Source organism: Oncorhynchus mykiss, chromosome 24 (genome assembly GCF_057628025.1).
Source record: "Oncorhynchus mykiss isolate SJ-2025 chromosome 24, ASM5762802v1, whole genome shotgun sequence".
Lineage (NCBI taxonomy): Eukaryota > Metazoa > Chordata > Actinopteri > Salmoniformes > Salmonidae > Oncorhynchus > Oncorhynchus mykiss.
In genome coordinates, this window is record NC_143045.1 from 1,430,927 (window position 1) to 1,445,333 (window position 14,407).

General features: G+C 46.8%; 1 protein-coding gene across 13 annotated transcripts in view; it reads right to left on the reverse strand.

The window, feature by feature from the left end:
* The window catches only part of dock10 (dedicator of cytokinesis 10), a 179,709-nt gene that overhangs the window by 19,724 nt on the left and 145,578 nt on the right, over window positions 1-14,407 (reverse strand). For all 13 annotated transcript variants that reach the window (XM_090218088.1, XM_090218084.1, XM_090218087.1 and 10 more), the window contains exons 46-50: window positions 11,738-11,795; window positions 10,726-10,824; window positions 9,811-9,917; window positions 9,494-9,616; window positions 9,281-9,394 (exon numbers count right to left, since the gene is read on the reverse strand). In XM_090218088.1, coding sequence (XP_090074214.1) covers window positions 9,281-9,394; window positions 9,494-9,616; window positions 9,811-9,917; window positions 10,726-10,824; window positions 11,738-11,795 — 501 coding nt within the window. The remainder of the gene's footprint in view (window positions 1-9,280; window positions 9,395-9,493; window positions 9,617-9,810; window positions 9,918-10,725; window positions 10,825-11,737; window positions 11,796-14,407) is intronic.

Below are 14,407 nucleotides of genomic sequence, written 5' to 3' on the forward strand. Positions count from 1 at the left end.
TTGGTCAGAACAGCTCCCCTGGGCAGAATACGCCCACAACTCGCTTCCTTCGTCTGCGACCGGGCTATCTCCTTTTCAGAGTAGCCTCGGGTACCAGCCTCCGCTGTTCTCATCTCAGTTCGCCGAGTCCAGCGTCCCCTCCGCTCAGGCTTTTGTCCAACGTTGCGAGCGCACCTGGAAGAGGGTCAGGTCTGCACTTTGCCGTTATAGGACGCAGACTGTGAGGGCTGCTAATAAGCGTAGAACTAAGAGTCCTAGATATTGTCGCGGTCAGAGAGTTTGGCTCTCCACTCAGAACCTTCCCCTTAAGACGGCTTCTCGCAAGTTGACCCCGCGGTTCATTGGTCCGTTCCATATTTCTCGGGTCATTAATCCTGTCGCAGTTCGACTTCTTCTTCCGCGATACCTTCGTCGCGTCCACCCGGTCTTCCATGTCTCCTGTATCAAGCCCGTTCTTCGCGCCCCCGCTCGTCTCCCCCCCCCCCCCCCCATCCTTGTCGAGGGCGCACCCATCTACAGGGTCCGTAGGATTTTGGACATGCGTCCTCGGGGCCGTGGTCACCAGTACCTCGTAGATTGGGAGGGGTACGGTCCTGAGGAGAGGAGTTGGGTTCCCTCTCGGGACGTGCTGGACCGTGCGCTGATCGATGATTTCCTCCGTTGCCGCCAGGCTTCCTCCTCGAGTGCGCCAGGAGGCGCTCGGTGAGTGGGGGGGTACTGTCATGTTGTGTCTTGTTTCTGTCCTTTCCTTTCACCCTGTCTCCCTCTGCTGGTCGTACTAGGTTACCGTTTCTGTCCCTCTTTCCCCCAGCTGTTCCTTGTCTTCTCTGACTACCTCATTCACCCCTTTTCCCACCTGTTCCCTTTTTCCCTCTGATTAGGTCCCTATATCTCTCTCTGTTTCTGCTCCTGTCTTTGTCGGATTCTTGTTTGTGTGTCTCATGCCTGAACCAGACTATCATCGTGTTTGCTGCAACCTTGTCCTGTCCTGTCGGAATCTACCTGTCCATCTGAGCCCACGTGTGTTCATCATTAAAGAAACTCTGTTTGTTAATTCGCTTTTGGGTCCTCATTCACGCACCTGACACATTTATTGGATATTTCAAACTTTTTTAACAAATCAAAAACTGAAAAATTGGGCGTGCAAAATTATTCAGCCCCCTTAAGTTAATACTTTGTAGCACCACCTTTTGCTGCAATTACAGCTATAAGTCGATTGGGGTATGTCTCTGTCAGTTTTGCACATCGAGAGACTGACATTTTTTCCCATTCCTCCTTGCAAAACAGCTCGAGTTCAGTGAGGTTGGATGGAGAGCATTTGTGAACAGTAGTTTTCAGTTCTTTCCACAGATTCTCGATTGGATTCAGGTCTGGACTTTGACTTGGCCATTCTAACACCTGGATATGTTTATTTTTGAACCATTCCATTGTAGATTTTGCTTTATGTTTTGGATCATTGTCTTGTTGGAAGACAAATCTCCGTCCCAGTCTCAGGTCTTTTGCAGACTCCATCAGGTTTTCTTCCAGTATGGTCCTGTATTTGGCTCCATCCATCTTCCCATCAATTTTAACCATCTTCCTGCTGAAGAAAAGCAGGCCCAAACCATGATGCTGCCACCACCATGTTTGACAGTGGGGATGGTGTGTTCAGCTGTGTTGCTTTTACGCCAAACATAACGTTTTGCATTGTTGCCAAAAAGTTCAATTTTGGTTTCATCTGACCAGAGCACCTTCTTCCACATGTTTGGTGTGTCTCCCAGGTGACTTGTGGCAAACTTTAAACGACACTTTTTATGGATATCTTTAAGAAATGGCTTTCTTCTTGCCACTCTTCCATAAAGGCCAGATTTGTGCAATATACGACTGATTGTTGTCCTATGGACAGAGTCTCCCACCTCAGCTGTAGATCTCTGCAGTTCATCTAGAGTGATCATGGGCCTCTTGGCTGCATCTCTGATCAGTCTTCTCCTTGTATGAGCTGAAAGTTTAGAGGGACGGCCAGGTCTTGGTAGATTTGCAGTGGTCTGATACTCCTTCCATTTCAATATTATCACTTGCACAGTGCTCCTTGGGATGTTTAAAGCTTGGGAAATCTTTTTGTATCCAAATCCGGCTTTAAACTTCTTCACAACAGTATCTCGGACCTGCCTGGTGTGTTCCTTGTTCTTCATGATGCTTCATGATGGACCTCTGAGACTATCACAGTGCAGGTGCATTTATACGGAGACTTGATTACACACAGGTGGATTGTATTTATCATCATTAGTCATTTAGGTCAACATTGGATCATTCAGAGATCCTCACTGAACTTCTGGAGAGAGTTTGCTGCACTGAAAGTAAAGGGGCTGAATAATTTTGCACGCCCAATTTTTCAGTGTTTGATTTGTTAAAAAAGTTTGAAATATCCAATAAATGTCGTTCCACTTCATGATTGTGTCCCACTTGTTGTTGATTCTTCACAAAAAAATACAGTTTTATATCTTTATGTTTGAAGCCTGAAATGTGGCAAAAGGTCGCAAAGTTCAAGGGGGCCGAATACTTTCGCAAGGCACTGTATCCATATGAGAATAATAATGTAGGGTATGTAAACATTATATTAAGTGGCATTGTTTAAAGTGGCTAGTGATACATTTTTTACATACATTTTTCCAATATTAAAGTGGCTGGAGTTGAGTCAGTATGTTGGCAGCAGCCAGTGGTGGCTGTTTAACAGTCTGATGGCCTTGAGTTAGAAGCTGTTTTCAGTCTCTCGGTCCCTGCTTTGATCCACCTGTCCTGAACTCGCCTTCTGGATGATAGCGGGGTGAACAAGCAGTGGCTCGGGTGGGTTTTGTCCTTAATGATCTTTATGGCCTTCCTGTGACATCGGGTGGTGTAGGTGTCCTGGAGGGCAGGTAGTTTGGAGGGCAGGTAGTTTGCCCTCACTACCCTCTGGAGCCTTACGGTTGTGGGCAGAGCAGTTGCCGTACCAGGCGGTGATACAGCCCGACAGGATGCTCTCGATTGTGCATCTGTAAAAGTTTGAGTGCTTTTGGTGACAAGCCAAATTTCTTCAGCCTCCTGAGGTTGAAGAGGTACTGCTGCGCCTTCTTCACCACACTGTCTGTGTGGGTGGACCAATTCAGTTTGTCCGTGATGTGTACGCCGAGGAACTTAAAACTTACTACCCTCTACACTACTGTCCCATCGATGTGGATAGGGGGGTGCTTCCTCTGCTGTTTCCTGAAGTCCACGATCATCTCCTTTATTTTGTTGACATTGAGTGTGAGGTTATTTTCCTGACACCACACTCCGAGGGCCCTCACCTCCTCCCTGTAGGCCGTCTCGTTGTTGTTGGTAATCAAGCCTACCACTGTAGTGTCGTCTGCAAACTTGATGATTGAGTTGGAGGCGTGCATGGCCACGCAGTTGTGGGTGAACTGGGAGTACAGGAGAGGGCTCAGAACGCACCCTTGTGAGGCCCCAGTGTTGAGGATCAGCGGGTGGAGATGTTGTTACCTACACTCACCACCTGGGGGCGGCCCGTCAGGAAGTCTAGTACCCAGTTTCACAGGGCAGGGTCGAGATCCAGGGTCTCGAGCTTGATGACGAGTTTGGAGGGTACTATGGTGTTAAATGCTGAGCTGTAGTCGATGAACAGCATTCTCACATAGGAATTCCTCTTGTCCAGATGGGTTAGGGCAGTGTGCAGTGTGGTTGCGATTGCATCGTCTGTGGACTTTTTGGGGCGGTAAGCAAATTGGAGTGGGTCTAGGGTGTCGGTTAGGGTGGAGGTGATATGGTCCTTGACTAGTATCTCAAAGCACTTCATGATGACGGAAGTGAGTGCTACGGGGCGGTAGTTGTTTAGCTCAGTTACCTTCGCTTTCTTGGGAACAGGAACAAGCCCTCTTGAAGTATGTGGGATAAGGATTGATTGAATATGTCCGTAAACACACCAGCCAGGTGGTCTGCTCATGCTCTGAGGATGCGGCTGGGGATGCCGTCTGGGCCTGCAGCCTTGCGAGGGTTAACGCGTTTAAATGTTTTACTCACGTCGGCTGCAGTGGAGGAGATTCCGCAGGTTTTTGTAGCGGGCCATGTCAGTGGCACTGTATTGTCCTCAAAGCGAGCAAAGAAGTTGTTTAGTCTGTCTGGGAGCAAGACATCCTGGTCCACAACGGGGCTGGTTTTCTTTTTGTAGTCCGTGATTGACTGTAGACCCTGCCACATACGTCTTGTGTCTGAGCCGTTGAATTGCGACTCTACTTTGTCTCCATGCTGACGCTAAGCTTGTTTGATTGCCTTGCGGAGGGAATAGCTACACTGTTTGTAATCAGTCATGTTTCAGGTCACCTTGCCCTGGTTAAAAGCAGTGGTTCGCGCTTTCAGTTTTGCGTGAATGCTGCCATCAAGCCACGGTTTCTGGTTTGGGAATGTTTTTATAGTTGCTGTGGGTACGACATCGCCGATGCACTTGCTAATAAACTCGCTCACCGAATCAGCGTATTCATCAATGTTGTTGACGCAATGCGGAACGTATCCCAATCCACGTGATCGAAGCAATCTTGAAGTGTGGAATCAGATTGGTCGGACCAGCATTGAACAGTCCTGAGCGTGGGAGCTTCCTGTTTTAGTCTCTGTCTATAGGCTGGAAGCAACAAAATGGTGTCCTGGTCAGCTTTTCCGAAAGGAGGGTGGGGGGAGGTCCTTATATGCGTCGCGGAAGTTAGAATAACAATGATCCAGGGTTTCACCAACCCTGGTAGCACAATCGATATGCTGATAGAATTTAGGGAGTCTTGTTTTCAGATTAGCCTTGTTAAAATCCCCAGCTACAAGGAATGCAGCCTCAGGATATGTGATTTCCAGTTTACATAGAGTCAAATAAAGTTTGTTCAGGGCCATCGATGTGTCTGCTTGGGGGGGAATATATGCGGCTGTGATTATAATCGAAGAGAATTCTCTTGGTAGATAATGGGGTCGACATTTGATTGTGAGGAATTCTAAGTCAGGTGAACAGAAGGACTTGAGTTCCTGTATGTTGTTATGATCACACCACGTCTCGTTAATCATAAGGCATACTCCCCCGCCCCTCTTCTTACCAGAAAGATGCTTGTTTCTGTTGGCGCGATGCATGACGAAACCAGCTGGCTGTACCGACTCCGATATTTTTTATTTATTTTTTTATTTTTTTATTTCACCTTTATTTAACCAGGTAGGCTAGTTGAGAACAAGTTCTCATTTGCAACTGCGACCTGGCCAAGATAAGGCATAGCAGTGTGAACAGACAACACAGAGTTACACATGGAGTAAACAATTAACAAGTCAATAACACAGTAGAAAAAAGGGGAGTCTATATATACATTGTGTGCAAAAGGCATGAGGTAGGCAAATAATTACAATTATGCAGATTAACACTGGAGTGATAAATGATCAGATGGTTATGTACAGGTAGAGATATTGGTGTGCAAAAGAGCAGAAAAATAAAAATAAATAAATAAAAACAGTATGGGGATGAGGTAGGTGAAAATGGGTGGGCTATTTACCAATAGACTATGTACAGCTGCAGCGATCGGTTAGCTGCTCAGATAGCAGATGTTTGAAGTTGGTGAGGGAGATAAAAGTCTCCAACTTCAGCGATTTTTGCAGTTCGTTCCAGTCACAGGCAGCAGAGAACTGGAACGAAAGGCGGCCAAATGAGGTGTTGGCTTTAGGGATGAAGCAGATAGAAACGATAGCGTTTCTCGAGTGAGCCATGTTTCCGTGAAGCAAAGAACGTTACAGTCTCTTATGTCTCTCTGGAATACTACCCGTGCTCGGATTTCATCATCAACCTTGTTGTCAAGAGACTGGACATTGGCGAGTAGTATGCTGGGGAGCGGTGCGCAATGTGCCTGTCTCCGGAGCCTGACCAGAAGACTGCTTCGTCTGCCCCTTTTATGGCGTAATAGTTTTGGTTCGCCGGCTGGGATCCGATCCTTTGTCCTGGGTGGTGGGCAAAACACAGGACCCGCTTCTGGAAAGTCGTATCCTGGTCTTAATGATGGTGAGTTGACGTTGCTGTTATATCCAGCAGTTCCTCCCGACTGTATGTAATAAAACCTAAGAAATAACACATAAAAAAACAAAATACTGCATAGTTTCCTAGGCACGCGAAGCGAGACGCCATCTCTGTCGGCGCCGGAAGTCAACGTGAAAGACTGGTGGAGAGCATGCCAAGATGCATGAAAGCTGTGATTGAAAATCAGGGTTATTCCAAATATTGATTTCTGAACTCTTCCTCAGTTAAAACATTAGTATTGTGTTGTTTAAAAATGAATATGAACTTATTTTCTTTGCATTATTCGAGGTCTGACAACACTATCTTTTTTTGTTATTCTGACCAGTTGTCATTTTCTGCAAATAAATGCTCTAAATGACAATATATTTATTTGGAATTTGGGAGAAATGTTGTCAGTAGTTTATAGAATAAAACCAAAATGTTAATTTTACTCAAACACATACCTATAAATAGTAAAACCAGAGAAACGGATCATTTTGCAGTGGTCTCTTCATTTTTTCCAGAGCTGTATATGTCCTAGCCTACCTCTTTCAGGTAATGAATGAGGGGTTATGCATAATAAGCTTCTAACTAGCCTCTGGCGATTGGGCAATGTGCATGCACCTGTGCTCCGCTGGCCTCTCTCCTTAACAAAAGCTCCTTAGCTCTTGGAGTCCCATGCAGGAAAAGGTAGACCAAAAATAGCTTGCTGGACATGTTTGTTTTTTTTTGGGGGGGGGGACAAGTCGAAGAGGGACACAATCTATTTTTTTCTGAATGTTAAATACAGCAGCCAATAGAACTCATGGGCAGGTTGAAAGAAGAGCGAGCGTGCAATGGCGGTAGGCTATAGTAGTTATTCATTCAGACCCATAACCATTCAATCTTCGTGAAGAGAAATGAAAGCCGTCCACATCTGATTCTAGACCTATATTATTAAAGCATGTCATTAGAATGATTGAAAGCGAGGAAGGAATGAGGCAACTACAATAGAAAGAGGAGGTAGGCTTATAACATTAGGGGAAATATTATGAAAAGGTATATATGAGTCAGCCTACTAATTATACAAATAGGCTCTGTTATATTTCAAAATTAAAACCAAATTCGCTAGCCTATGCTTGCAACTTTGTAGGTCGCATGTGCGGCACCAGAATCACATGTTCTCTCAGCTTTATCATGGTTTGAACGAGGTGTGTAATTCCAGTCCAATAATACAATACAGTACAGTAATACAGTTCACACTCAGAAATATCCTACTGGAGCTAGTTTAATTTATTTACCCAAGAGAGCATATTGGTAGCTACAAAACGGGATTTCATGTTTTTTTGTTGTGCGTAATGTGCAGTAGCCTATATATCATATATGTATTGGATAACAGCACAGCTTATTTGGGCTCATAAAATGTCTTTAATGTATAAGCCACACATTAAAGACATTTTATGAGCCCTAGCCCAAAAAAGCCCAAATTATTGTGCCGTTATCCAACATCAGGCTTGAATTTTCGATTAAAGCTCTAATAAAAACCAGATATAGGCCATTTATATACTTTAAATGCTTTTTTTTTTAAAATGTCCCCTCTGCCTCCCCAATTTTGTGGTATCCAATTGGTAGTTAGTCTTGTACCATCGCTGCAACTCCCTTACGGACTCGGGAGAGGTGAACGTCGAGAGCCTTCGAAACGCGACCCTGCCTCTTGACACAATGCCCGCTTAATCAGGAAGCCAGCCGCACCAAATTGTCGGAGGAAACACCTGGCGACCGTGTCAGTGGACATCCCAGCCGTTCAAACTCTCCCCTAACCTGGACGATGCATGGGTCTCCCGGTCGTGGCCGGCTGCGACAGAGCCTGGATACGAACCAGGATCTCTAGTGGTACAGCGAGCACTCCGATGCAGTTCCTTAGACCTATTCAGGAGGCCCTGCTTCATATGCTTTTGAATGACACTTACGGTTTTGGCAGGAAATACCGGGATACCTGGGGAAAAAAGTGATTTACTCTAGGGGTGGAACATTTGTAAAATACCGGGAATATATTCAAACCCTAGTCCAGGGTCCCTTCACTCGGACCCTCGGTTTGGAGAGGAGGCTGCGAGGAATCGAGGAGAGATAAGTTGAGAAAGAGCCCTCCATTCCAACATTCATTACCAGGGCCGTATTCATAAAGTGTCTCAGAGTAGAAGTGCTGATCAAGAATCAGGTTGCCCCTCTAATTCATTATGACTTAAAATGCTAAACAGATCCTAAAAGCAGCAGTCCCACTCTGAGATGCTTTGTGAATACAGGCCCTGGTCTGGACTGCCTGCATGTATGCTGCTATGTCATCTTGACACCAACTGTTCTAAGATCTGTTCACAGGAGCTAGAGATTAGAGATTGGGATCATTGAAGGGAAAAAGATTACTGGAGATTATAGGATGTGGGTATCGGGGTAGGTATCAGGGTTGGGATAAATTCTATTTAAGCTCCTTCAATTTAGGAAGTAAACTGACATTACAATTCCCTTTTTCATTTCCTCATCCCTTTTAAATGAGGGACATTTTTTCCCACTTTATTCTGAATTGATATAGAATCAACCCCAAACCCCGGTAGGTATACATATCATATAGGTATACATATATATATCTTAGAAGACAGGTTAGAGAAGTTACTACCGGTGAAGGGAGAAGAGAGGGAAGAGAGAACGTAGGAAACAAAAAGAGAGACAAAAACTTACCGCAATCTTGATACAGAAAAACCAAAAGGAAGAAAAGAAAAAGAGCAGATGGAGGAATTAAAGAGACAAGTTGTGATCCACCCCTCTCCCCATTCACCAAAGGTTAAATGTTTAAAGGATTCAGGCTCTTCTAAGATGAGTCCAACCAGCTTACTGAATGTAGGAGTTATGCGACAAAAGACAGATACTCAGTGAGAATACCTATGGGTCTGGGTTTGTACCAGAGGGCTATAGCTATAGCATGTATGCTGCAGATGTGGAGGCTATCAAGCTAGTAGACGCTAGTTGAAGCTAGCGCATTGCGGTGTGACATTTCCTCCTCCCGAGACCTGAAGGATTGAATCCCGGAGCAGGGATGGTACATGCTAGCCTGAGAGCCAGTCTGTGTGCGATCCAGATCGATGCCAAACATGACAATGAGTAACAAGGAGTTAGTATGATAGCACAAACAGACTGGCACTCAGGCTAGGAACATGGTAAACACACACCTTTCTATAAGGTGTGTTTGTCATTTTCATTGTTTTCTGTGGATCTGATGGCACTTACCAGTCCATAGAACGCCACGCGGTAGTATCGGCCAAACAGACGCTTCTCAGAGTTCACGACCTCTGTCACCTTCAGGTAGGAGCGGTGGATGTCGTAGTACAGCTCCGATAGCCTCTGTGGATCACACACAAAATGTCAATCACAACTATCCACTTCCTGTCCGAGTGTTTCTGGCCTGGTAAAGAAACAACCTTGTCCTATCCACCCAGTCACCTTGAAATCTCGCCTCTTTTCAAAGACGGCAATGACGGGCTTGTTGATATCGGCGATGAGCTCGTGCCTCTCAGACTTCCACAGGTAATCCACACACAGCTCCAGCTGCTCCACTAGAGTATCCTACATACACAGGAAGTATAGGACGCAAGTTACAGAGAAGAAAAGTAGATAGATAAATCTATACAAGAAACTACAAGGACGCATCTCAAATCTCTTGTCAGGTTCTGCATTGTATTGTCATTGAATTATCTTCCAAATCTGAGCTGAAAATTCTATACAATTCTTTGTACTGGACCCAGTAGGGGTGAAGGTACCTCAGTGTAGGGGGTATCTTGAGTCCCTGTGTCCTCTTTCATGGCCCCCTCTTCCTTCACGTTCGGTGAGATGCACAGGAAGGCCGCCCAGCCCATGGAGAACGACGCTGAGGTTTCACACAGGATATGACATCAAGAAGGAGGGACATCATGCTTGTGTGCATGTTATCATCCGATGGTGAACCCATACACCACACACTCTCGCTAACTCACACACACACACACACACACACACACACACACACACACACACACACACACACACACACACACACACACACACTAACACTGTGGTACTTAACATTCCTTGTGTTCCATATCAACAAACCTCAAACAAAGAACAGTAACTCCATTCATTGTGAGCGTGCTTTCTTTACACATATCAAGTGAAACTTGGGTGGACATCAATAAAGGCATCTCTCAAAAGGCAAGGTAGACCACAGACATCCAGACATCTTTCACTAGTAAAGGCAAAATCAGTGGACTTCAAAACACTGTACTCCATTCTGTTAGTCTTTTGAGTCATAGCGTTTGTTCAGCATACCTCTTAGAATGAGTGTCCAATACATTGCTTCATTCTAAGTGGTATTGCAAAGCAATTTCAGTGGACTTCAAAACATTACACTGTGAACCTGTACAAATGTAGATTCCATTCTGCTAGTTGCAGTCAAAGATTGGTCCTGGTGTTTTTAAGTAAACGGTTTTCACTATCTATATTGTATACTGTATGTAGATTATGTGTACGTTCTATATACTCTGTTTATTGCTGTCAGCACCATTTCACAACGTTAAATTCCTGGTAGATGTAAATGTACGTGGCGAATAAAGTTCTGATTCTGAAGTAAGCGTAGCTTGAATCCCCCCCACCCTTTACGCATCCCTGTTCCATGGCCGGCCCCAGGGCGGCACACTCACTTTCTCCATCTCGGGGGGTTAGTAAGGGGCTACAGTTAATGACATTGGGCTCCTCAGGAACCACACTTGACATCCTGGCCTTGTCAGGTTTCCAGTAGCCTGCGTTATAAGGAGGAATATAGGAGTTTACTCTACACAATGTAACTTTCCACTTGCTGTTTTGCCTTTTTTCACTTCACGACAAGCCAGTGCTTTTACAGGGCATGCTCTCCACACACGGCGAGCGGCGGAAAGCGAGAGCGAGAGATGACGGCTCAGGCTCTGAACGGTGAAGCATGGGCTAGCAAGCACACACACACGTGCAGATGGAGACACCGCCTTCCCACGTCATAGTAGTGCACACTACACACGAGAGGAGGTGAAGTCGCACTCACAGCAGCAGACGCCGGCTACGTCCCAAATGGCACCCTATACACAAACATAGGGTGCTATTTGGGACGCAGCCCATGTTTGTGTGTGAGAGAGTAAAGAGTAGATGGCCAGTACTGTGGCACATAGAGGTCTCTGTGCACTGTTTGGATGATGTCATTGTTTTCCAGACAGTGGGGTTGTGACACACAAAACTCAGCTCTGACTAACCTCTCTTCTCACACCCAAATAAGTCATATGCCAACACACAAAAGCATGCACACATACACAGTGTATAACAAATCCACAAGCATATACATGCAAATACATGTATACACACACGCGCACAGACACAAGCATGCACGCACAGACACACACATATCAACACACTCATACCATTTCCACCCCTACACACCTGCGACAAAGTCGTTAGAAACAAATGTTTGCGCAGAGATGCTTACAGTAGCCATATGCACACAGTACTGAATGATGATGTCACACATGCTGTCCAGCCAATCGATGGGCAGAGGGGCCAGAAGACTCACAAGCAGTGGTTAGAGGTTCTCCACACGCACACGCTAGAGAGCACACGCACGCACACATACACATCTGCAGAAGCTTGTCAGCAGCACTGGCATGTTGCGGCCCACCGGGCTGTTCTCACCTCTCCTCTTGAGGGACTCAGCGATCAGGGCTGAGATGTGGATGTAACACATGGCCGCCTGAGGGACAGACGAACAGGAGGGAAAGAGGTGAACAGCTTAATCACAGATACCAACACATCATTAACTAGGTGTCCCACAGTAGGAGTGCTGATCTAGGATCAGTTCTGACTTTTAGATCACAATTTACAAGACTACATGGACAGGGGGAGATGATTCTAGATCAGTACTCCTACTCTGAGATGCTCTGATATGGCCCCTGAACACTATCACAGTGTAACAACCCTAGTCTTGGCAAGTGCATTATAAACACTGTGGAAGTCTCAAGTAGTTTGAATTACCCCCTAAAAATGTTCCATTGTTGTCGGAGGTGGGATGACACAGTGAGTCCTCACTGTCAGTATAAGCAATTTGGCTGTATGCCCAGAACATTGCTTTGAGAATGGATAGTCATATCTCAGTTTCAAGATGAAGTCACATGCATGAACCAAAAGTTAATGATGAATTAATTATGAATAATGTAAATCTACACAAAATATTCTTTAATGTCAAAGTACGGAAATAATTCTAACATTTCTTAAAAAGTAATGAAAAATGAAACACTAATATTCCTTGATTAGATCCGTATTCACCTCCGAGTCAATACATGTTAGAAACACCTTTGGCAGCGATTACAGCTGTGAGTCTTCCTGGGTTAGTCTTTAAGTGCTTTGCACACCTGGATTGTGCAATATTTGCCCATTATTATTTTCAAAATTCTTCAAGCTCTTGTCAAGGTGTTGGGGGTCATGGCTACACAGCAATTTTCAAGTCTTGCCATAGATTTTCAAGCAGATTGAAGTCAAAACTGTAACTTGGCACATTCACTGTCTGCTTGGTAAGCAACCCTAGTGTAGATTTGGCCTTGTGTTGTAGCGTAGTGTCCTGCTGAAAGGCGAATTTGTATCCCAGTGTCTGGTGGAAAGCATCCTCTAGGATTATGCTTGTGTTTAGCTCCATCTTTTTTATTTTTATCCTGGTACGCGCATGCACGAGGGCACCAGCTGTTCTGGATGACTGTGTGATAACACTCTCGGTAGCTGATGTGAGCAAGACAATTAAACCGGTCAACATTCACAAAGCCGCGGGGCCAGATGGATTACCAGGACGTGTACTCAAAGCATGTGCAGCATCCTCCCGGATATCCTAGACCCACTCCAATTCGCATACCACCCCAACAGATCCACAGATGACGCAATCTCAATTGCACTCCACACTGACCTTTCCCACTGTCACACCCTGACCATAGTTTACTTTGTATATTTCTATGTTGTGGTTGGTCAGGGTGTGATCTGAGTGGGCATTCTATGTTTCATGTCTAGTTTGTCTAGTTCTATGTTCGGCCTGATATGGTTCTCAATCAGAGGCAGGTGTTCGTCATTGTCTCTGATTGGGAACCATATTTAGGTAGCCTGGGTTTCACTGTGTGTTTGTGGGTGATTGTTCCTGTTTTTGTGTAGTGTTCACCAGATAGGCTGTATTAGGTTTCACGTTCCGTTTGTTGTTTTCGTATTCGTTTAGTTATTTCATGTATCGTCAATTATTGATTAAAGAACATGAGTAATCACCACGCTGCATTTCGGTCCTCTCTCTCAACAAACGAAGAACGCCGTTACAGAATCACCCACCACACCCGGACCGAGCAGCGTGTTAACAGGCAGCAGCGAAGGGAGGACGTTATGGACAGCAATGGCATGGAGTATACTAGTTGGGAGGACGAATTAGACGGTAAAGGACCTTGGGCTCAGCCAGGAGAATATCGCCGCCCCAAGGAAGAACGGGAGGCGGCGAAAGCGGAGAGGCGCTGGTATGAGGAGGCAGCGCGGCGTCGTGGATGGAAGCCCGGGAGTCAGCCCCAAAAATTTCTTGGGGGGGGGCTAACAGGGAGTATGGCTACGCCAGGTAGGAGACCTGCGCAAACTCCCTGTGGTTACCGGGGGGCTAGAGAGACCGGGCAGGCACCGTGTTATGCTGTGGAGCGCACGGTGTCCCCAGTGCGGGTGCACAGCCCGGTGCGGTACATTCCAGCTCCGCGTATCGGCCGGGCTAGAGTGGGCATCGAGCCAAGTGCCATGAAGCCGGCTCTACGCATCTGGTCTCCAGTGCGTCTCCTTGGGCCGGCTTACATGGCACCAGCCTTGCGCACGGTGTCCCCGGTTCGCCTGCATAGCCCAGTGCGGGCTATTCCACCTCGCCGCACTGGCAGGGCGACCGGGACCATTCAACCGGGTAAGGTTGGGCAGGCTCGGTGCTCAAGAGCTCCAGTGCGCCTGCACGGCCCGGTCTATCCGTCACCACCTCCACACCCCAGCCCTCCGGTGGCAGCTCCCCGTACCAGGCTGTCTCTCCGGCCCATCCGTCCAGAGCCTTCCTCCTCTCCAGCGCTGCCGGAGTCTCCCGCCTCTCCGGCGCTACCAGAGCCTTCCTCCTCTCCAGCGCTGCCGGAGTCTCCCGTCTGTCCGGCGCCGCTGCCGGAGCCTCCCGCCTGTCCGGCGCCGCTGCCGGAGCCTCCCGCCTGTCCGGCGCCGCTGCCGGAGCCTCCCGCCTGTCCGGCGCCTCTGCCGGAGCCTCCCGCCTGTCCGGCGCCTCTGCCGGAGCCTCCCGCCTGTCCGGCGCCTCTGCCGGAGCCTCCC